The 24810-nt window shown below is 44.4% G+C and overlaps 1 protein-coding gene across 1 annotated transcript in view; it reads left to right on the top strand.

Annotated features, from left to right (window-relative positions):
* ADCY5 (adenylate cyclase 5) overlaps positions 1-24589 on the top strand; it is a 222023-nt gene extending 197434 nt beyond the window's left edge. The window contains exons 12-21 of the mRNA XM_074593831.1: positions 549-636; positions 7205-7321; positions 8895-9059; positions 11347-11522; positions 15412-15438; positions 16288-16420; positions 18763-19026; positions 19377-19581; positions 20402-20526; positions 22023-24589. Of these exons, the coding sequence (XP_074449932.1) occupies positions 549-636; positions 7205-7321; positions 8895-9059; positions 11347-11522; positions 15412-15438; positions 16288-16420; positions 18763-19026; positions 19377-19581; positions 20402-20526; positions 22023-22151 (1429 nt within the window). The 3' untranslated portion in view covers positions 22152-24589. The remainder of the gene's footprint in view (positions 1-548; positions 637-7204; positions 7322-8894; positions 9060-11346; positions 11523-15411; positions 15439-16287; positions 16421-18762; positions 19027-19376; positions 19582-20401; positions 20527-22022) is intronic.
* The last annotated feature ends 221 nt before the right edge of the window (positions 24590-24810 follow it).

The raw sequence follows: 24810 nt of genomic DNA, 5'->3' as shown, positions 1-24810 counted from the left end.
TGTACTTCAAAGTTGGGAGGAACAGGAACCTATCAGACTGACCAGATTAAAGCTGTTTACCCTGACTATCCTCATGCCATGGTCGCTCCCATCCCATTAACGAGACACAGCAGGGAGGATGGTGCAGCGCAGACGTTCCTTGTTCACGGCAAGGATGGGTAGCTGTTCCTATCGAGACTATTCCCATTCAGCTGTACCCCTCCCAGGGGTCTCCTGCCCACCGCCAGCCGGGGGCCGACCCGCCATAATAAATTGTTCTATCAGCTCCTCTAACGCATGAAAGATTTCTCAGTCCCTCCGCTGTCACCCTGGCAGGAAGGTGATTGCTATAAAAGATGCAGGATTCTCTGCTCTGCAGCCTGCGTGAGTAATTAGAAACAGGACAGAGTATCTGTTGATATTCAAGGCACCTCGTATCTCCTACTGCTGTCCTAATTGGAAAGCCCGTGCAGCGGGTGATAGCTTGTACAAATGTCACGTTCTGGGGAGTGGAGCTGTAGCTATTCTGTATGGTGTGCATTTTAAAAAAAAAATCTCCTTGATTTCAGCTCTACATTTATGCTGGGTTTTTACCTGACCTGTTTCCTGATCCTGACCACAGTGGTGTTTGTTTCGGTCATTTACTCCTGTGTAAAGGTGAGTACTGTGGTTTCTTTGTAGAGTCCTTTGCCTGAGATAACTGGATCAGCAATTTGTTTCTTCTGCTAACAGAGCACGTTTTGTTAGCCGTCCTTTCCACACTATGTGATAAGGGTTACAGAAAAAGCCTTTGATAAGACAGAATGAACTGCAAACAGATGTTAGGGTTGGCATCTCTGTAGCTCAGCGAGAAGTAATCACTCTGTGGATCTGCATGTCTATTAAGTCCCCTGCAGGCACTCTCATATTGATACAAGAACACATTTTCCAATGTGGAATGAAACACTGACCACTCGTTTCCTCCCTGTGAACTTCCTGCGGAGTCGCCTGTGTGCTGGCCCCTGCTGCATATGCATGTTTGGGTAGGCAGATAATCAGAAGCGGAATATCATCAAGGAAAAATGTCCTGCGGGGAAGTAAAAGCCATAAACATATAGAAGTTTATCAGCCGTTCTCAGATGAGTATACAGAGCTTCCAAGATTCGGTGGGCTCTTTCTTGTAACCGGTTTTGATCAGCAAAGAAATACTGTGTGTGAAATCCAAAAACATATTAATTCTTTTTGGCAGTCTGTGGTAAATTGGCAGGCAGTGCTTTGGGAAGGGTGATTTGCTCATCTTTTTCATTGAAAAGTATTCCTATTAAGATGTTCATGCTAGTTGATTGTACTTGCAGTTTTAGGGGTCCTTCTAGTCTAGCAGTGTCTGAACATGGAATACACTCAGATTCAGGCTCTTTAGCCCAAGCTCAGCTTTGTTCCTCAGAGCCTGGAATAAAATAGCTCAGTAGCATAATGTTGCCTGCAGAAGAAACAGTGGGGTAATGGATTATGTCAGGCAGATGATTTGCCTCACTTTAATTATCTTCTCTGTGCCATTTTCAACAGTTGAATGTGGGTGCTCTTGACAGACTCGCACCTTTTATGTCTTTTTGATTTTTGAAATTTAGATTTGGAGAATTAAGCTTTGCCTTCTCATTTAATAAAAGCTACACACTGTTCCCAGTGAAAGAAGCTTCAGGTTATATTTGAACTTAACAACTCACTCACAGGGCTTCCCTTGGGCTTATGACAATTTTAAAGGGAGCCTAGTTTGTAAGCGCAGCATCCATTGGTCCTCCTTGTTTACCAGCAATGACAATTACAAGTCAGAAATAACAGTGCTTGTGCCCTTCAGCTGGGAAATGGTACCCAAAGATGCGTGGTTATACTTGGTGTGTCCGTTGCACGTGAGGATGCTATTGAGTGTCATTGGTTTGTAAACTGGTTTCAGCAGTTAATGTGGTCAGCAGTTCATTAACAGCCCACGTGGAAAGCTTTTGGTCATAGCCACAAAGGACTTGGAAACTTGGTGCAGAGCTGTGCTGGAGCCTCCTTACAGTGCAGTGCCGCCGGCAGCAAGATCCCAGCGCACTGCCAGCCACGCAGAGCCACGCCAACGCACCCGCTCTATGGGTGCCGTGCAAATACTGGGGCAAGAGCTGTGGCAGACCCAGACCTCTGAAGCATTTGGGCTGGCTGACTTGCAACCAGATGGATTTCAAGGCGCACAGCTGTTTGTCACCCACTGGCTTTTATGGGCTTAGGTTGCTTCCACGTGCTGACAGCAGCACTCATTTCTTCTGTCATCATTCAAAGGTTTTGGTTTGGGCTTTTTGGTTTATTATTATTACTGATCTTAGTTAATGATTAAAAGGCACACAAGATTTTTCAGTCCCTGTGACCACAGGCAGATGTTCAGAGTCTTGCTTGCTTTGCCTTGATCTTACAATTTCCCATAGAAGAGGTCTGTTCAGTGGTGCCTGCAACGGGTTTCAGGCTGGCTTTGCCTCAGTGCACAGGCCCTGGAAACACAAGGCATCAGAAGGAATTCAGACTAAACATCAGAATTTAATGGGATTTTATGAAGCTCTTGGTATTTCTGAAAGTGAGTTTTCAGCATGCTGGTCCAGAACCATAAGGTGCTTATGTGTAATATTCAGTGTGGCCAGTGCCTTCCGTGCGCAGATTACAAATATTAACACTACCAGGATTTCTAGCTCCAGTACCTTTTTGATTACCCCCTTTTTAGTGCTCCAAATTAGCCTCTGCTGACAACATCTGATCATGAGATGGCTTGTTTAGGGGACAGGTACTTCTGGCTTGTCAGCTACTTGTCTGATGGCAGCAGCTCCCAGTAGCTGCAGCCTGCTTCTGTCATTAAAGATTTTAGTGTTTCAAGTAAGAGGTTTTTTAAGCAATGGGTTTATCTAGCTCTTGGTTAAGGGGTGTTACTTTATTTGCGTACTCCACATTGCTCCAGGAAGCATTTTTACACATGTGCACAAGGCAGGTACTTTACAGATCGTTCAGGTGAAATTTTCAGACACAGGGATGTCAGCATTGTTAGTTTTGTATCACTCTCTGGTGTGGGATAAGAGAGCGTGAGTTTTACATAGCAATGGTTCATTCCACACAAAGTTGGAAAGTAGGTGTCCACCCCAGGATATCAGCATACACGTAACTTTTGCCTGTTTGCTGTGCTGTTACATGATAAGTAACTCCTTTTTCTTCCTCTTTCCAGCTTTCATGTGAGATTTTCCTTCCCTGTTTTGGCCTCTCCATCTCTGTCTTTGACAGTGGCCAGCAGGCTCTTTCTGGACAGCTTGATCATGTTTTATTTTCTTTTGCTGTCATTATTATCTTGCACTGTAAAATTCTCCACTGACTAGAAGTTGATCCTGGAACTGCCAACGCAGCCAGCTTGGCTTTCCAAGTTTCTTCAGCTGTAATAAACAAGAGAGTTCCAGTTCTTCACTTTGATGCTCCATGAAGACTTGGCCACCACGAGATGGTGTTCCTTCCCAATAGAGTCTAAGGTCATGGGAACCAGGGTCCCTTCGCAAATACTCCACTGACAGACATCTGTTTTGCTACTAACTTATCAAGTTTGTGTTTCTTAAAATCCTTAACTTCTGGTATCTACACTGCTGCGTGGAATTCAACTTCTTGCATGTTCCTGGGAGCATGTATGAGAGAAATTTCAAGTTATCCTTTACAAGAAAATAAGTGTTTCTATAGCTTTATGTAGGGCCACCTTGCCTACCTGTTTCTTTGCCTCCCAAAGCTGGTCTAGATTCTCCTAAAGTGTTTGGTTTTTTTATCAAGCAGGGGAAAAAATACTTCTGAAAACTGTACTTTTTTAATAGACTAATAAATCACAGTGAAATAAGTTACATAAATGGACTTGTAACATCAAGTTGCCTGGAGATGTTGTCTTTTACTCCAGAAGCATCGTAATGTACTTCAAAATGACTCAAAGGCTTTTATTACAAATTGAAAAATCAGAAGTTAAAGACCTCGTAGGTTTTTTTCATCTCGCAACACAATAGCAATTATCTAAGCAGTTTTCCATGTCCACAATATATGTTAAAAAGACAAAAAGGGAAAATATTACTCTTCTGGCTGTGATCAGCTGTTATTGCAAAATACAGGTTTTATTTACTGTATTTTTGTCATGCACATGACTGGAGGTTGTGGATTATTTTCAGTGTAACACTAGTACTTGTTGAATCACTTTTTAAATTCAGACTTTCACCTGTACAGCAGTGTCCTGCCTTCCCCTTCTGTATTTGTTGGTACCTGCATGCTTTCAGAGCCTCTCTCTTCTGGCAGATAATGTCTTCCAGCAGCATTTATGCATTTTGATTCAGAATGAACTGGAATTGTCCGGACAATCCAATTTCATTTTTCCCACTGTGGTTATTTTTCTTTACTTGGGGATTTTAGGAGGGCTAATGAGTGACCTCAAGCTTATGTGGCAACCCAAATGTGAATCTCAGTTGCCCAAGTGGATCACGTCCTTTCTTCCAGCCCATGTTCTCTGTAGTGCCTGTGCAGGCTTAGTGTGGCCATTTCATCAGACCTTCCCTTGTCCTGGCTTCGCTCAGGCAAGATTTGAGTCTTATTAAGAGGAGTAAATGGCTTTGGACAGTACAAACCAATGGGCTAACCAGCAATAGTCCCTGGATTTTCACTGTGCTGTAAGGTCCTGGTGTTCCGCTTCTTTTCCTAGAACAGATGAGATTTCATTTTGTTTTATTTGAGAATGGGGGGGGAAGCCATCTTGTTTTCTTTTTTCTTCTTTTTTGTTATATCACTGACTTGTGGATGTTTTTATGGAGGAAACATTGCTAGAGTGGAGCTGAAATGTCAGAGGTGAGACAAGTCCCCCATTTCTATCATAGAAGTCTTTCCAAGCTGCAAGTATTCCCAGTCTCCATCTGCCTCTGTAAAATGGGGAGAACGTTACTTATGTTATAGAGCCTCCATGAATGTTGTTCGCAAGGCCGAGGTTCCTCAGATGTGCAGCACGGCTGTGCCGTTGCACTCTCTATTGCAATCCTGACCTCCTATGGTTTTTGGCATTTGTTTCCTCTTCAGGACTTTTTCCAGCTGTACTTGTTTACTGACCTAAAATTTTCCCCAGTTTGCAAAGTAATGAGAACCAAGATTAATACAAAGAAAACATGTTTTCATTAGGATTTAAGTGTCTTCCCGTGATAGCTTTGCTTGATATCTCAGGCTTGGTTCAAAGTCAGGCTTTTTTGGGATTGTTGGCAGCAGGGGCTTGAGCCAAGATCCACAACAAAGCACTCCCAAGTTTTATTTAGGTGCCTGATTTCCCAGAGATTACAGAAGGAGGTTAGGTCCATGCATACCTTGGTGGAGCTTGGCCTTGAGGCCTAAATGAGGGGGTGACAGGAAAACCTGTCCTGCTCTAATCTAGTGAGAAAACTGTTTAAATGTGGCACAAATCCTCCTTCTTTCTCCAAATCCTATAAAGGTTAGAGCAGAGGAAAGCCCCATGGCGTTTCCCACATCCCTGCGTTGGCAGGGATCTGTTAGCTGATGCCTGCATGGAAGCAGCTGTACGTGGTGGGGTGAGGAGGCATTTTGGTTGGTGGCTTGTCAACAGAAGCAAGGATTTCTAGATCAGCAAGGTCTGTTTCTGAGAGAGAGAGGTGTTTTGCTTTGTTTTAAAGTGGCGGCGTGAGCCTGAAGGATCCCATAAGCTGTCAGTGAATTTCAGTCAATTCTCAGGCAGTGCAAATAAGTCATAACCCCCATTTCCCCTTTCCTCCTTCCTCCTGTCCCCCACAGAGCCTTGCCCTCTCCTTTCGCCTGGAGTTTGCTGGATTCTTTTGCAGGTGAAATCAGCTCTTGCAGAACTCTCGCCATGTCAGCCTCTCTCTTCCCTCTGTAAAAGTCACCAGCGCTTCGGCCGTTCAAACGCTTCGTAATTAAGTTGTAGGACTGCTGTGTGGGAAGCTATGCGCTGACAAAATGTTACATCTCTGAAGATGTAAGAGTGAAGGATAAAAGGGAAAAGCAGGACTTTTAATAGAAACATTAGTCATAGTTAAATTGCAGTGCCGTGTCGCTGCGCTGCTAGCTTCTTTGTGTCTCTAAAAATACCCTCTAGTGGCTCGGTTATTCGTGCAGCATGCGGGCAGGGAAAGGAGAGTTGGGTTCTGGAAGAAACTTTGGCAGGCTTCAGCAGAGCCCCTCTGCCCCGAGGGGATGGCGCAGAGGGGAAGGGCACCGGGGGCCCAAGGTGTGTCATTGCACAAGGGTCTCCTGGCATCCATCTCTTGCTGCTCCAGCCCTGAGCTTGTGCCGGGACGGTGGTGGCACATGAAGAGAAGGGTTTTTCTCATTGTCTTCTGGACTTCTCTTGTGGCTAAGGCAAGGCAAGGAAAGGAGGCCTCACGCGATGCTGAGGGGTGACCCCCGCTGCAGAGGGCTCCTGGTTAGTCTCTGCCTTCATCTAGAGATTGTTTCTACCTAGAATACGATGCAGCACCTAAAGCAAAGCACGCTGGTGGCCTGCAGCCAGAAAGCAATTAGAAGAAAGCATCTAGCTCTGATAGCAGTGAATCACTGGGACAGGCTGTCTAGGGGAGCTCTGCGATCGCCCTCGACAGCGGTTATTTTTAGCCCCGTGTGTCTGTGGTGCCGAGTGCCATAGACCAGAGGAGGCCAGCTGATTCCTCCAGCACCTTTCACCGAGGGTCTGATAGATCACAAAACTAGCCAGGGCTTTTTAATGGTCTGCTTCTGAGATGGCACCAGAAAGTGCTCCGATACGCCTTTGATCAAAGGGATATAACATGTATCTTTTCACTTCTGCTTTTTTTAGTTTTTAATCCAATAATTTACAGGCTTGAACTCCTGGCTATTTCAGTTACAGAGGGCTTGTGGTTTGCTTCTCATGACAGGATGAGCACAGCCCTGCAAGCCATACTATGTTGGCTCAGGAGCCATCATTCCCATTAGGAAGGACTGAGTAGCTTTGGTGAGCCAGCTGGGCCAGCCTGCCACGAGGCGGTCACGTTCCTGCTCACCCTTGTCCCGCAGCCGCCTTGTCCCAGAGCCGCCTTTTCCCATCACCGTTCTCTTAACCCCTGTGCAGCATCTGCACAGACGCTGCGCTGAAGGATGCGGGCAGCTCAAATGCAGGTTGTAATCTGTAAAACAAGCAATGATTTTACATGTTTATTTAATCTATTCTTTTTTCCACATACAGCTTTTCCCGGCTCCACTCCAGACTCTTTCTAGGAAGATTGTACAGTCCAGGACCAATAGTACCTTAGTTGGAGTTTTTGCCATTATCCTGGTTTTTCTATCTGCCTTTGTCAACATGGTATGTGCATTATTTCCTTTTGACCCATTTGGTTTTGCATGGTTTTCTTGTTGATGCTCTGCAGCATCGTAACCCGTACAACCACTGGGTTTCATGTAATCCTGCCTGATGCTTACAGCATCTGAGGTCAGTTCCCTTTTGCTTTTTGGATACAGAAAAGAAATGGGAACCCGACAGCTGCATCCCTATAGCCCATTATATGCCTGCCACCGATTTGTGCCCGTGTGCTTTTCTGATTCTTTCAAGGCTTCTGCTCCAAGTACATAAGCCAAGCCTGAAGCGTACCCCTGTGTGAAGGGCCAGCATGAGGCCAATGCGTCATTTAACTCCCACAGTTTTGTGTGGGAATTAAGTGTTGTGTAGGCTTAGTGCCGGCCTTCTGCACGGTGCTGCATCCTGCTCCGAGTGCAGTAATCACCTAACGGGGACTGAGAAGACTTTGCTTTGAGTTGCACTTTTGGGACCCGGGTGGTCTGGCTTTGCATTCAAACGCCGCTGCTGGTTTCAAACTCAGAGTGGACTGTTCCCTGGAACCCTGTGGCTGCTGGTTTCTTACCTGTACACATGGCTTGAAGGATGAATGTACTTAAAAAAAACCCACTTGAATATTCTCTGCCCTGCATACATTTACTTCATTTTTTAAGAGAGGAGGAAAAAAAAAGGAGATATGGGTCTGGGGTTAAAGCCCTGAGCTTGGAGGTAGCTACAAAGAGACTTCGCATGGCCCTCTGCTCCTCTCAGTTGTGGCCTCAGCTGGGTCAGTGCTGACTTGCACTGGCGTGGAGAGGCCTAAACACCTAAAAAATCAGATCACTGCTTGCTCGTGCCTCAGCTTCCCTATACACATAGTGGAGATTTAGGAACAGTTTTATGGTCTCTTGAGGTACTTGAATGGGAGGCGGTAACTCAGTGGCATCGACACCCCACCGCCTTCCCCCATAGTCACCTGCAAAGAGCTGGTGTGGGCTGCTGAGCACCACGCAGGAATTAGAGTTTTGTTTTTCTGCATAATGTGCGATTCTTTGCATTTGGGAACTGCTTAGTATAAAAATTAGCAAAACAGACCAACGGAGCAGCAGGTGGAGGAGGTCAGAATGGGCCTCTGCTGCTTCCTTAGCATAACACAGCACATCAGCCCTCGAGCCTTGCTGTTAAAGTCTTCCCTGTAGAAGGACCCACAGCAGGAGCTTTAGAGATGTCAGGGGAAAGTTACCAGCTCCAAAATTCCCATCAGCAGAAATAGAGCGGCACCAGGACCTTATCACAGACAGCAGGATATATTTGTATGTGCAATATCTACAGCCCCTCTGCCTGTGAACATTCAGACATAAAGTTGTACGTGAAGTTGAGCACAAAACTAGCTTCCTAGAGTGCACAGCCTGGGTTTTATTAATATTTTGGGGGAGAAAAAACCTAGCCATTGCTCAAGCAGTAAAACATAAGCTGGTGATTTCGTTTTGTGTATTTTGCACGTTGCTACAGCCATTTCCAAGGGGCTTTTTAATTGACGCAAACTATTTTGTTTTCTTCTCCTTGTCTATGCCGTTGAGTTTAATACCATCTTTTTCTCCAGTTCATGTGCAGCACTGTGGATCTTGCCAGCTGCATGGCTGCAGAATACAACATCACTCCTGACCGGGTGGACATATGCCTTATCAGCAACCTGACTTCCAACTACAGCCTGGGCACCTTGCAGGGATTCTGTGACAGTCCGTTGCCCAACTGCAACTTTCCAGAGGTATTGCTTGAAAAAAATGTGTTGCAGAGCTTGATCTGAGAAGGGGCTATAAAGCCTGTGCGATAAATCTCAGTGATTCAGAGGAAAGCAAGGTTGCTCTGGATTGACATTACAGGACTGACACAGGCTACTGCGCACAAACTAACTTAAGTGTCTGAAGTTATTATCATGAGTACACATTAATGTTTAACTTCCTTCAGGGCTGAATAATCATAGGCTTTTACAATTGTTGGATCCTGCCTGTAGGAGGAGAAATGGACTTTCTCCCTGAAGTCCTTAATGGCACGCAGAACTGCAAGTCATTTCAAAGGACTGTGTGGGTGCTCAGTGTTACTTGAAAACCAGTTCACTGAAAACTGGTGTCTAGTCATAGATTTAACCCTTCCCTCCATTGTTTTATGTCCTGATGAAAAACTTTGCTTATATATTCTTTCACTAGGTGTAGTAGGTTCTGGCCTCAGAGAGGTTAGCACCCCTCATAGTGGTCTGCTTCAATCGGCAAATGCAAATCCTACCTCTTCAGAACAACTTGTTTAAAAAAAAAAACAAAAAACAAAAAAAATGCTTCTAATGGCAAAAAAGAACACAAATATGTTTTACACGCTGGTAGAATACTTTGTCAAAAAAATCATCTTTTTGCATAGCTATTCAAGACCTTTCTCTGACTTTTCAGGTCACGGCAATTGCATTGTTGTCTACTGGAAATTGAAAAGGAAAAAAATCTGTCTAGGATGGGGGCAGAATTTATGTCAAGGTCATCTGGATTTATGGGGATCTGACAGATTTATGGCTGATCTGTTATCATCCAGATGTCCAAGGTGCTTCTGAAGGCCCTGGTATCCTGCTGAACCTATTTCCATTTAACCTAACAGGAATATGGTCCCTGTCTGACTCCATGAGTTTACTGAGACCACCATTACTGTGACTTTCAACCCTGCAAAGGCTCTTAGTATGCCTGCAGAAAGACCCAGGAGCAAAATCTGGCACAATGGAGAAGTAGAAACAGTCTGTGCCCATCGTGAGGTTGGTCAGGAGTTCAGGAGAGAGAGGGGTTCTAAGCAATGAGGAACAACCACTTTGCATGCTGAGGGTGCTATGGCAGACTTGAGCCGGGTCCTGCCCATGAGCGGGCGAAGTAGTGAGGAGTCCCTCTCCTGCGCTCTGCAGGGCAGATGTTGGATCTGATACAGGCGTCGTCTGTTGCTCCTGTTGTGCTTTCAGGAGCTGGTGGGATCCTACCCCTCAGCCACAGGGAACATCCACCCATTTTCTAGAAACTGAGGAGTCAAATTACAAGCTGTACAAGTTACTTTCTCTAATTTAATATATCAGTGATAAACTATTAATAAATGAGCTGAGAGCATAAGCATATTTCTCCTTCAACTGGGGCTTGCTTTTAACTGAAAGGATGGATTGCCTCAGGCACCTGATGGAGGTTTTTTGGCAGAAATAGGCCTGTCCGGACAGAGTGGAAGCTTAAATCTTCACAGATTTGATAGCGGGAAGGTGATGAGCTGGATAACATGCCTCTCTCTGTTTTACATCCATGCTAACTTTCCCAGAAGCCATAAATGGTACCTGCAGTCTGGAATCGCATTTGGAAGCATGGGCGTGCTAAACATTCAGCTCTCAGCTTGGCAGAAGTTGCTGTCCCACCACCTAGGTGTGACAGAGGGCTCCACCAGCACACGTGTGCACACTTCTGCATCTTTTGGCAGAAAAAATGATCACGGTGTTGGGCATTGGTAGAAGTTTGTCCAGCCTGTGTCTTGCCGATGGATTCAGTGTGTCACATCAGCAGGGGCGATACTTGCCAACTGGCCCTAAGTGAGTATCTGTCCTGGTGGTCTGAATTGCTAATACCCTTGGTCCTGTGTATTGTGCAGATATGTGAATTCGAGTCCAGAATTTGACCTTAAAGCACAAAATATGCCAGCATAACTGGATGATGCTTTCTGCTAATTCAGTAACCGTGTCCAGGGCAAGCCTGCATCACAACCTCGGCTGTACAGCTGTGAGCCCTGTGCCTCTTGAGTGTAAAACAAATAACACCTGATGAAGAATGCAAGAGTTTTCCTCGCCATCGATTCAGTTTTAACACTTAAATCTCCTGTAACATGGGAGAATCCCACAGGCAGCCCCAGGTTTACATGTTCGGTCAGCTCAACTACATAACTCTCAATCCCTTTCTATCCCTCTGTTTAGTTTCCTTTGTTTTCAGTTTTGATTTATCCAGCTGACATTCATCTCTCTTCTGTTTTTTTTTCCCCTTTTTGTCTTTATACAGTACTTTACCTACAGTGTCTTATTGAGTCTCCTGGCCTGCTCTGTGTTCCTTCAGATCAGCTGTATTGGAAAACTGATCCTTATGTTAATCATTGAATTTATATACGTGCTCATTGTGGAAGTGCCAGGGGTCAACCTTTTTGACAATGCAGATCTCCTGGTTACAGCTAACACCTAGTAAGTGCCTTTCACTTCTGAAATCTTCACCCGATTTCTTTCACCCCATGATTTCAGTGTGGCATTAGGTGGACAGGAGTGCCGAGGGTGTGGTGCAAGCAAGAGAAGCGCATTGTAGCAGAGAAGGCACGGCTGTTAACAAAAGGCTTTGTCAATGCTGCTCTCCATCTCTGAAGAGTAGGAAAACACGGTTCCCTTTAAGATCTTTTTAATGTGGAACTTGACTAATGAACTATCTATTAATAACAAAATGTAACTGGAATCACGGTGGATCTGTATTTCTTTTTCTTCCAGAAATGGGGAGCTGTAGTTAGTCATTCTCACTTCTTCTGGTATTACGCTCCCAATATAGAAATGTCTTTTCTCGAAAAAGAAGAAGAAAAAAAACCCTCCAACAAACTTGAGCTGGCTCAGGGATGTGATAATGAACCACCGAGACGTTCAGACATCTGTTATATCAAACCCAGGTTGGGGTGGTGGAATGGTGGTGTTTGATGTTTGGCTAGTGATCTCCTGACAGTTGCTGTTGGGCATGTGTCCGCATTTGAAAAATCCAGCATCCCAGCTGGTCTCAGCGCAGTTCCCAGCACAGGGGCTAGGGCGAAGTGGGAGTAGACAGTTGCCCTTTTGGTTACAAAAGGTAGTTTGTCATCACCAGGTCACACATTAATCATGGTAGCAACCTCCTTACCCTGACATGGTTACTCCTCTCCTGAAGGTCACACCAGGGATGGAAATTTGGCACATCCACAAATGCACCCTCAGTCACAAGCTTCATTTCTCACTGGGAATTGCTTTGTTGTATTAACTATTTGTTTTGATCGTTCCCCCTTGTAGGCAACAATAGTACTCGAATGTGAGTCAATAAAATCGTGGTGGTGTCTAAAGATGAGCATGATGCTAGGATGTGTAAGAAGGAGAGTTGCCTGTAAGACATGAGAAGTAGACCATTGCTCTACTCGGGAGTGGGAAGGCCTAACCTGGAATATGTCTACCGGTTTGGGGCAAGAAGGCAGTTCACAATAATGGAGAGTCCAGAGCAGCAATCAGAGATCTAGAAAGCACCAGTTTAGGTGAAACATTGGTCAAGGATGATAGCTGTGGTTGCTCTTGTCTTGGACAGGATGGTGTTTGAGAAGATTCCCGTGGTCCTTCCCAGTGCTATTTTGTATGTTATCCAATGGCTTCTGTAGTTCCTCAAACTTCTTGATGGTCATTAACCCCTTCGAGCTGGATGCACCTGGTTACTTCTGGCCTTCACATAAATATTCTATGATTTTAGCATTCCTGTGTGCTCCATAACAATTAATGGAGTTACGGCTTTTACTGCCATTGGCAGTAATCACTTAAATTATTTTGTTAACTCAAGCGAATGATACTATGTTGGAAACCCCATGGAGCTTTGTGTGAAGGTATGAGGAGAACGAAGTTTCCTTCCTTTTTTTGCAGATGTTATGTATTCCAACAGCATAAGCTATTTAGCATTTTCTAACACAATTAGAGAAATAAAAGCATTTTATATCCCAAATATAATTTCATTCTTGTAAGTCAAGCACTAAGCGAAATTACAGCACTTAGAAGTATAATTTACGTCACTTCACAATCAAAATGTCAGTAATAAAGTGGAGAAGGTTAGCATGTTTTCCCAGAAGTAGCTTTCTGTGATGCTGTATTATCTCTTACTAAATGATATTTGTTTTGTCCGGAGAGCTCCATGGACAGCTATTTATTGTCCCAGTGTCTGGCAGCCCATTTGTGTGTTGTGGGAAATGGGAGCTCAGCATGTAGCACGTAGTTCAGAGAGGTACCTTATTGTCCAGCTGATATTAAAAAAACCGCCATGACCTCATGCTACTTTAATTGGGTGCCCGTTGTACATAATTACTGTCTGCTCTGCAGCCATTATGGTACTCTGACTAATTAGAAGTGATGCAGATGTCACTGCACACTTCTGTGTACAAACCCACCCAGCATGCAAGCAAGTGAAAGGCCGATTATAGCACATTGGGAGTTGCTAGACTTGACTGCAGCGACACACCAGCGCGGTGACACATGAAGTTTAACTGGATGCTCAGACCGACTATCATATTACCTTTTCCCTATGCTGGAGATAAAACTAACGCATTGGTTTTAAAGATGTGATGGACCAATGTGATCTTCTAAGTTGAGTTCCTGCATAGTGGAGCCCAAAGAGCTTTGTTCGTCAAGCCCATCGTTTTTGTTCCAGCCATGGTTTGTGATTTAGAGGGCTGTCTGTCCTTGGCACCGTGGCTGTGAGAAGGGAGATGCTCCTGTCCTATGGGACCTGTCCCCAAAGTCAACCACCTTTCCTGCTAAAAATGTATGTGCACTTAACTTGAGCAGGAGTGTATTTAGCAAGCTTCTCTCCGTGTTGCCTTCCAGTAATTAAAGAGCCATCTGCTACTGGAAATGTCTGTCCCATGGGGGAGCAACCTACCGATTGCCATTATTGCTTGCACTGGGCATACTCAGTTATCCAAAGTGTTATTGTAAATAGTGGGTTTGCTGCATTTCACAGTCTCTGCTGAAGGTTTTAGAGCAAGCGGTAACAGCCAGAGTGAGCTGCAGCCCCAGTACAGAGGGTCAGATCTGCCCCATCAAAAGACAGAGTGATAATGGGGCAACTAGATCCAACCTTTAGGGTGGGAGCCACTGTCCCTCAGGGTTCCCAGACTGGATCCACGTTGAAGCACGCATGTTCAGTGACGGAGTTGGCCAAGAGGCCATACAATAGATTGTGTGCAAGACAATGGTGGGTTGCAAAGATCCATGTCAGAAGAAATTCCATGATCAGAGCTGCAGAAAATGTCTTGGAACAAACAAGGTTAGAGAGTCGCTATGCTTTTATTTTTTAATGTTACGCCCAGTTAGGCTTCCTTGGCTATTTTGATGATTTGTGTCTCTGATTCTGTAGCGAGAGGTTGCCCCCAGCCCCAGAAAATGGTGGCCTAAAGCTGTCGCGGCAGCTGTGATATTCTCAGAGATACATCTCTAAAGACGTATCACGTTAGTACCCTGCAAAGCTGTAATTGCATCAATGACACTATGGTAATTTTACCACTGATCTCTCTCTTTCCATTTAAATAGTGTTTTAAAAGATCCCTGTATGTGGTTCTCAGCCACCTAATACTCCACCCACACCTGAGAAAAAACCCAGCAGCATTAAGCAATCCATCAGTCAGGAACTCAGACAGCTACTGCCTACCAGAGCGCTCCTTTCCATCCTTTCACTGTAAGAACAGCACACCCTTCTCCATCTTCTCCAGCAGCTGTGCTTCATACGAGGATGTTGCAGTATTGTGAACAGCGACAGCAATCTGCATAAGGGTTTTCGTTAGTGCACTTGTGCAGTACCCACAGCTCGGCACGGCACTGGAGACGAGCAACTTGCAGAAGAAGGGAGTAGTGCTAGAGTTAAAGGAATTAAACGCCTCTCCATGCTACAATAAATGGGGAAGAGAAAAGCTACCCCTCACCACACATTAGCCCAAAGCTTCCTTCTTTAGATCAAATTTTCCAGCCTGACCTAACGAAGTAGGGACAGATGCACAAGCATTTGCTAAGCATCCCACACTGACTTCGAAATCCCAAATGACTGTCTGACTCTTAATGCTTCTTAGATATTTTAGCCACATTAACTAAGTTGCACCATCACTCCGAATTTCTGAGTGTAGCACAGATGACCTTTTTCCCCCACACGCACTCTTCGTCTTTTTGTAGTTTTCTGCTTTAAAAGAGCTATAGCCCCACACAGCGTTAGAGGTGCCACATTGCAGAGGTGCTGTTGACTGATGTACAGGACGAGTGCTGGAGGGAGCCAAACACTCTACTAACCTTTTGCTTGGTTTTTGTTTTGTTTTTTTTTCAGCGTCTCTGCAAACGCAACGTTATCATGGTGAGTCACTTTGGCATGAAATATTTTTATGGGGTTTTGCTGGTAGGCATTTTGTATTCACAAGGTGCAATAGCATCATGTTGACTCACCAGCGGTGTCTGGTACTTGACTGTGCTTTGCTGCGAGCTGGTGCAGCACAGCGCAAATGCCCGGAGTGGACTGAGGATGGATGTATATACAGCTGCTCTCAGAGCATCCTGTTCCCTCTGGGACTTATGTTAACTTGCTTTATAGAGCATCTCATAGACCTTGCTTGTAATTACGAGACACAGGTGTTTTATCAAAATAATATTTTCATACCATATAACTAATTGAGATTTAACAGTTTTTATTTGCTTGCTTGTCAGAAGGGAAGGGAATGTGTCTTAGTGCTCTTTTCAGTTTATAGAATGCTTACAAAACAAAGGCGATTAAACAGTGATTAATTAGAGACGCGGTAAGCACAGAACAGTTCCAGACTCAGGAGGCTGGGGAAGCCAGTGCAGGAGAGACAGAGAATACAGTCTGAAGAGCTGTCAGCATTTCAGTTTTGCCGAGCATGGTGGTGGCTGAGCAGGTATGGCCGTTCTCTGAAAGAATGGCTTTTATAGTGATGTTAACCCTTTTTAAGAAGTTGGATTAAATATTCAGTTTCATAGTCCTGCTTTAGAAACCAGCACCTATGAGCCAAAGTCCTCAGCTTTTTGCAGGTATTATTTGTCCCTTTACTAACACAAGATTCAGAGGGAAAGAAAAAAGCCTTTTATTTGGAGGTTGGCCAGCCTTCAAGTGAGAACTGGGGAGGGTGGCAAAGCCGTGTTGCCCCACGCTGAGACTAACTGGAAAATTCTGCTCTTCCGTTGGCTGCAGCTCTCCAGCGATGACAAGAGTTGCGCTGAAGATTGTGACCCCTGTCATCATTACCGTCTTTGTCCTGGCACTGTACTTGCATGCCCAGCAAGTGGAATCCACTGCAAGGCTTGATTTCCTCTGGAAACTCCAGGTTAGTGGGTGTTTGCCGTGTTGGAGGAATACACAGACTCACCAGTGTTAGTATAAAAACTACTGAACTATTCACTATCGAGTTGAGGAGTGTTATAAAGTGCCTTTGAATTTAATCTGGATCTGGCATATAACTCGGCATACTACTAATGCTTTTTTCTTCTTTGGTACTTTGCGTTCCCAGTGCTTCTCATTCTGTTTTTTTTACTTTAACCCTTTGTTTCCTTGTAAATGCACTTTGGATGGTGCCCACAACAAAGTGTCATAGATCTGAAGATCGAGGTTAATGAGCACCTGAGCCTGTCGCCGTTGCAGGAACCTGTAATATAACACGATTTGTAAATATAGGAAGCTCATATTCACTGCTGATTTGTTTCCCAGAGTTCAGACAGCTTTAGCTTGTTGTGTTCAGGAGTGTGAAAGAGTCGCAGTTGCATTTTCATTCACCTTGTTGTTAAGCAGTAGGAACTGGCTTGCAATCCAATCTTCATTAGCTCCTGGGCAGCAGTACCGGGTAATGCCACGCTTTGCTCCTGTCCCTGGGTTCAGTATTAATGTTTTCACTACTCCTGCCCACGAGTGATGTTGGGGTATCGTATGCGATTCTTAAGCAAGCAATACAGGTCTCATAGCCAGGGAATCGCAGGACCCCAGGTTTTCTACAGATTATTTACCGTCTGGATGCCAGGACATCATTCAAATACTAGGTCTCAGTGGTTGGAGTAGGAGGCACTGAGGAAGCATCAATTAATTATTTGGGAAGCAGATAAACATTATTATCCTCATTTATAAATGGTAAAAACAATGGGCAGGATGACCTGACTTGCCTGTTCCAGGTCTGGGCTCAGCTGGCCGAAGCATTTGTTTCCCCAGGGAGAGCCAAGTGTTTTCTTTGTTCTGTCCGGACAGATCACCTTCTGAAGGGTCCTTCCTCATTTAACTTAATTTCCAGTTTCAAATATCCTGTTTCAGAAACCAATATCCATGAGCAAAGTTGTAAGCGCTTTGCAAGTATTTCTTGTGCCTTTATCAACATAAGGGATGTGGGGAGGTCGTCCCTTTTCCCCTCTCAGAGTGGGCGCTGGAGAATATGGCTGAGCTGGTTTTGTCCACACCAGGGCCCAAATGTGCCAGGAGATTCTGCCCTTTCGTAGGCTCCAGCTCTCCAGCAATGACAAAAGTCATTGGGGAAAAAAAAGATTTGAAGAAGACCCATTTGAAAAGGCTGTACATTTTGCCTGGTGCTGAAGCTGAGGGTGCAGCACGCAGGACGGCTCTTTGGGGCTCCCGTAAGCTGCATCGCTCTCTGTGACCCCTGTCCCCAGTCCTTGCCTGACACTGCTTTTTTCCTTTACTCATTGCTCAGAGATATTCAAAATGTCAAAAAAGTAAAACAAGGGGAGAAAAATACTGCTACTGTCAGGTAATGAGGGGAAGAGGTGATCAGTACACACACACCTCTCTACCTTTACCTACAACCACAAGCAAGGAATTGAAGTAGTGCTGGTATTGTGCAAGTCTGCAAGGAGAAATGAAATCCCCAGAGAGACGTTATCTGTGAAGTCTGAGTAATCTAGGGAACTCTAAATGCTTCTTTTATTTTAAAGTCAGCTAGGCCTAGGAACATCCTAGGTATGTCCTTTCTGAAGTGCTGATTCCATCCGAACATTAAACCCAAATCCACGCCCATGAGCACAGAAAGATGACCCATCCTCCTCAAGTTCCCCTTCACCCAGGCGTACCCCCACTACTATGGGAGACATGGGCCTTACGAGCTGGTGAAAAGTCCTCTCCAGAGGGTCAGACTGGCCTGTTTCACGGGCTCCATGGTAACTGTACTTCATGACCATCACTGCACCCCAGAAAACCTTGTAGAAAAGGAGGGTCCTTTTATTTAGCTACGTGAGCGGTTGGTGGGGCAGGGTGAGGATTATAATGCCACTCACACAGTTAGACTTTAGCAATAATTGAGCTGTCTTTGTCTTCTTGAAACCTGTTGTGCTTGCCTGGGAAAGCCAAATGTGTGTTTTCATGGATGGCGGTGGAATTACCCAAAAGGAATAGACCTTGTGCAGGTTACCCAATTCAGGGCCCAGAAATATAACAACGTTGGATTTTGGTGTTATTCTGTGCCTGCTTTTACATACACGTGTGCACACAAAGAGATGGACCATCTGCCACTGCAGAACACAAGTTTCTGCATCTCTGGTTCTTCCCTCCTTTGCAGTTTCCCCCTTTCTTCTGTTTCTGTCTTCCCTGCAAGTTCATTTTCAGCTTTTTCATCCCTCCCCAGAGCAGTTACAAAAAGAGTAAGCACATCACTCTCTCTCCCTCCTAAACCAGGCCACTGAAGAGAAAGAAGAAATGGAGGAGCTGCAAGCTTATAACAGACGCCTCCTCCACAACATTTTGCCGAAGGACGTGGCAGCCCATTTCTTGGCGCAGGAGCGGCGAAATGATGAACTGTACTACCAGTCCTGTGAGTGCGTGGCTGTCATGTTCGCCTCCATAAGCAACTTCTCAGAGTTTTACGTGGAGCTAGAAGCCAACAACGAAGGGGTGGAATGTCTGAGACTGCTCAACGAGATCATTGCTGATTTTGATGAAGTAAGTCACAGAAAATCTAGATGGACAGAGTGAACTGGATCAATGAGCTTATTTGTGCTTTGCTGAGCTCCTGAAGGAAGATGGCTTATTGAATCCTTGTGCCATGGTTCATTTCTCCTCCCTCTAGAAGTCTTTAATTCTTTTTTTTTTTTTCACATTAAAATCCCTTTTATTCCCTTATCACTCCTCCGAATACCTAATCCCCTTTCTTCCTGTACTTTGAGTAGTGGAGGCCCTGTCCAGTACTTTGTAGCGCTTGCCCCAAGGTAGGACACGTGGAAAGGGTATTACCAGCATGTATGTGTTTGTCAAGGTTTATTTGTTTCTTTTGTTCTTCTCTTGTGGAACAGATAATAAGTGAAGATCAGTTTCGGCAGCTGGAGAAGATCAAGACCATCGGCAGTACATATATGGCTGCGTCAGGCCTCAACGATTCCACTTACGACAAGGAAGGGAAGACGCATATTAAAGCTCTGGCTGATTTTGCCATGAGGTTAATGGACCAAATGAAATACATTAATGAGCATTCATTCAACAACTTCCAGATGAAGATAGGTAATGTCGCTGTGTTTACAGGATTAAGTATTGGTAATGGTCACTCTGAGCTGGGGATTTTATGGAGACTAAAACCATAGATGTTTCCTTAGCTGTGTGGTGATGTTAATTGTCTTCTGCCTGGTGACTGCAAAAATAACCTCTTTGGCCGCTCTGAAACATCAGGGCAGTTTTGTTCGGGCAGCAGCGTTATTACCAAAGCTCCCTGGAGCATTAGAAGCAGTTGGGCAACTGACCTTGGTGCAGGTGAAGCTCTTACCACAGCATGGTCACACATGGTGGTTGAGCTTGGGCTCATTTTGCCTGTGATGAACTCCCTGCCACCACCCCCACGGTCCCAGGCTCCGCCATTCTTGGATGTTAAATTGTCTTTCAAGTCAGGGAATAACAAGAGACAGAAAAGGAGATGAAATGTGTGGATGTCAAGTGTGGTATTTGTTGTGGAAGGCCGCCGGGCTGCTGCCTCGCAGGCGCTCAGCATTGCAGCAGCTGTGTGCTGACTTCCAAGTGAGCATTTTGCTTGGCAGCCGGATGGCAAATAAACCTTATCCTGTTATCTGGTACTGCAAAGTAGCTCTGGATTGAGCAGATCCAGCCCGTGCTGCCAGTCAGACAGGCATAATGGATCAAAGCAGCCAACTTCTCTTGAAAAGTTTCTTTCCCCACAGCTTGGCTGTAGCTTCACATGTCAGGGTAAAGCACAGCTAGAACCAATGAACCTCAGGATGGTTTTTATCGTCTGAAGTATAACTTGCCTCAAGCTTCACGTGGTTTGAACATGATGGATCTAAGCGTTGTTGGATTTCTCCTCTCCTTCCAGGCCTCAATATTGGTCCTGTCGTGGCTGGGGTGATAGGAGCACGCAAACCCCAGTATGACATATGGGGCAACACGGTGAATGTAGCCAGCCGAATGGACAGTACAGGTGTGCCTGACAGGATTCAGGTAAGGAATCCACTGGAAAGCTTACATTGCCAGCCCTGTGCCACTTACACGTTTTGAAACTTAATTAGAATTGGAATTTGGTTTCCATTTCTTCCTTTGTGCCATACATTTATTTACACAGTACTGAAAGAAAAGCCAGCTGGGGAATGGTGGCGGTACCATCAAGTTTTGCCTTCTAATTGCGACCAGTTCTGCGACCTTGGCTCAAAAACTTGCAGTTGAGTTCTGGGTGGAAGAAGTGTTGAGCTGTTGAGCCGAGTTTCCTGCCTCGACTGCCTCATTGGCACGATGAGCACGCTCCTGCAGTGATGCTGACTCACTCGTGCTGCCAGCTTTGCTGTTCGGCTACGTGCAACTGCAGGTTGCTTTATTTTCCAAGGGCTTGATTCAGATCTGCATTTCCGTAATTCACCGCTCTGTTCACAATGCCATATGTGTTGTGAGGCTAGGAAGGATCCAGGCAGCAGCAGATCAGCAGGATGGGGATATATAGAGAAAGAGGACGGTTTAAGGGCTTCATCGAAACTCTCTTACAATCAACCATCTCCCGGGCCTTCAGACAGCGACTTTTCCAGTGATTCAGTTCCACTGTCCTGCTTTCACTGAGCCAATGTCCACAGTAACAGATTGTCATTCCTTGGGAAAGTACCGAAGGGATGTAAAAATAGTTAGAGTAACTGACGTAAACCGCAAGAGGGGAAACCATGCTGTTTCTTTCCAGTGAAGCCGTCAGTTAACTGGATCAATATTTATCCAACACCCTTTAAACTTTCCCACAAGATGGTCTGCGAACAATTTTCATTCTAGTTAGGCAAATCAGCACAGCGATGTTACAGCAGTAGGAAGCCAGAAATAGAAATATTTAAAGCCACCTGAAAAGGGGTGAGAAACTACATTGTAATAAATAAATATCTCGGGAAATCTGGTCTTTAAACTGCTGCTATTCTGCAGCACAAGTGATTATTTTTGAATGGCATCTGCAGAGAGAATTTGGATGCTGGCTAGACTATTCCATTCATTCCGTCTTTCTCATTGCCCACTACCTTCTCCTCCATCAAAACAACTCCTCCTAACTTGTACCTCCACTGTGTAATTTGTAAGTAATTTCTGAGGACTTTTTAAATATGGTTAACCTGTTTTCCTACTACTGCTCCGGTGACAAAATGAATGCATCTGAGTAGACTGAACTGCCAGGTGCATTTTTAAAAATGTGACTCATTTGTTTCTTTTTATCCTGTGACCTGCTTGAAAAAACGTGGTGTTCCCCCAGTCGTGTACTGTCTGTGACTTCTGTAGTTTCTCAGTTTCTAAAGGTTGTGTTTGTGCTGCAACTTGTGCCAGCCTTTTCATTAGTGATCGATATGCAGAAGTCGACCGACTTTTAGAAACAAAATAGTTGATCCTACTTTAATTTTGTCTGTGGATTACTCCAAAAGCAAATGAAAAGACTGTGTGAGGGTATGACAAGCATCTGCCTTCTCTTGTTTATTCTGCAGGTAACCACAGACATGTACCAGGTTTTAGCAGCCAACAGCTATCAGCTGGAATATCGAGGGGTCATTAAGGTCAAAGGCAAAGGAGAAATGACCACCTACTTTCTAAATGAAGGGCCGCCGATTAGTTAGCACTGATTGCAGCATCGCTCGGAGATGGCATTTGCATTACACAAGATTGTGAATCAGAGAAGAATCGCTTTTTTGGCAGTGAAGCCGACAACGCAGCGCAGCCGAAATTTCACACCGTGACTCTAGAGCTGGTATCAGCAAACTCTTTGGCCACCCACCATGAAAGGCACTCGAAAGAAACCACCTTGGAGTTGTTCCTGGCTGAGCGCTAAATCGACCAAAGATGTGTACTACGCAGTTCACAGATAAGACGTGAATTTGGAAATTTTAAAAAAGGCTGCTACCACAGGATGATATAAGAAGCTATTTAAGTATTTATTGACGCAACACAACATTTACTTGGTTGAAGGAATGTATGATTCACTACAAAGCATTATTTTGGAATGGATTTGCACTCCCGTAACGTTTCCATCCCATACCGCCAGCTATTTGAAGTGTACCACTGTGCTTTTATTAGCTGTTTTGAATGGGCTTTCAAAATTGACACCCACTGTTGCAGCACACAAAAAGGCCTTTTAGAAGGGCATGGGTAGTGTTTTAGTGTGAAAAGACATTATAGCCCTGGCCCCCTCTTTTCCCTTCTTCTACATGGCTAAATGACTGCTCTTCGGAGCGGGGCTGGCACGTCTGATGAAGGGGAAGAGCGCGACAACGCAAGATGGCTCTACAACCATATTTATTAAAAAGTCTTCTGTGCTCTTCTTTGGTATATATCAGTTTACATGGGAAAGACTAGATGTAAACAAGAGACACTTCGTGGGGGGAACTCCCCTGAAAGTTGTTGTGGTTTTTTTGTATTTTTTATTTTGTAATATTGAAAACATGGAGATCTAACAGATATACCAAATTCTATATTTTGTAAATTATATATAAATTAGAAGGCAGGCTGTCCACACCGAGGTGTGGTGGGAGGTGTATATAACCTGTAGACTTTTGTGTAATTTTTTTTTGTGCATAATACTCTGAACACAGACTTGGCAGTTTTCAGATTATCACTATACAATCAACCAACAACAAACAGGTGAGTTTCCAGGCTGAATCAGATGCATTTTAAACTGAAAAATCCAGAAAAACCTACAACCCCAAAGAAGAGGAAAAAACCAAAAGGCGGTAGTCACAGAGTTGTTCCATGCAGCATTCAAGCGAAGGGTGGCATCTTAACAAATGGAAACAGGACCTTTCAGTTTTAGCTACTAAGACGGTATCAGTCAAACGTCAAAAAGAGCTCTAAGCAAATCTTCTAGCTAACTCTAATAGGAGCTCAAACCACAAAACTTTTCCTTTAAAAAAAATCATTTTTCATAAATGGTCTCACTAGGATCCTGCTGATATGAGAGCTGTCTGATATTGTAACTGCCATTTGACATTACAAGGAACTATGTACTGCAGCATCGAGTTGACTTTCCTGTAGTAAGCACTTATTTAAACTGAGTCACAGATTTTCAGTTTTCAGGAATTGGGTGATCTTCAAGAAAGGCTATGATGGCAAATGTGTACATTAGGTGGTTGACCTTAAAATACAGTGCCATTAATATTGTGTTGGACATCTTTCTGACTAGTGGGGGCTTATGAATAGTTCACTGTTATCATTTATGTACCTTTTTTAACTACTAAAGAAAAATCCCTTGATATTTTATTAAAAAAAAAAGAAAAGAATTTTAAAAAAAAGCTATATTTTTTATATTCTATGAGGGGAGAGTTTTGATATTGAATTTGGCTAGCACTAAAAATGACTCCAATCTTTTGACATTTAATAAAGTTCTTTTCCACTCTTCTCAGGGCAGAATTATTGTAGTACTAACAGCTTAATGATTGCACTATGGTGGTGGTGATTTATTTTTTCCTACTTGACAAGGAGAATAATCCATGGGCCTGTCTTAATTAATTTGCCATATTGCTAAGCATAACCCGAGCATTAAGCCATTTAAACGCGAGCTTAAATGGCATCGCCCCTTTCCTTCCCTCCTCCACTAGGAAACATCTCTGAAAAGTATAGTATATTGACTTCTGTAAAACTGCCAAGTCTGCCCTTGTACTATACTTTTGCTCCTTTACATCTTTCCTGGTTTGCAAAATACTTCAGTTGCATCACGCCGTTATGCCTTTCTCCCCCCACCTCCACCTTCCATCCCTTTTACCCCTCACTGAGTTTCATTACCTTCATGCCATACACTCCATTTGTTTTAGGTTTGCTTTCTGCTTTACGAAAGTCTGCGGTCTTCTTAACTTTCGATTCATCTTATGAAGTTGTGTTGTCAATGAAATTTCAAGTCCCCGGTATCTCTAGCTGTGATTGTTGACAGTGTGTCATGATCATTTCAAGGGGTATTCACACACTCTTTACTCTGGATCTTGCAAAAATGGATACAGTTATGATTTCCCATGGAAATTGAAATCTATTTAAGTAATTTAACTATATTAAACACTGTTTCACTGGTAAAGTGTCTCTGTTTTATTTTAGCTGCATCTGGGTAGTGATCAGGCCAGAAGTTGTGTAGGAGATACTGATTTTGCACCCAGGAACGTCTGGTTTTTGCCTAGGGCTAGCTGCCTGGCCGCTGGGAGCACACCCCGGCTAGCACTGCCCAGTCACCGAGCCTCGGGGGCTTCTTTGCACAGTAAACATCCCCCGCATCCCTCTTGTGCACCCACTTGCCTT

This window comes from Larus michahellis, chromosome 7, assembly GCF_964199755.1.
Source record: "Larus michahellis chromosome 7, bLarMic1.1, whole genome shotgun sequence".
Taxonomy (NCBI): domain Eukaryota; kingdom Metazoa; phylum Chordata; class Aves; order Charadriiformes; family Laridae; genus Larus; species Larus michahellis.
Note: the sequence above shows the minus strand (reverse complement) of the source record. Positions and strands in the feature narration are given on the sequence as shown.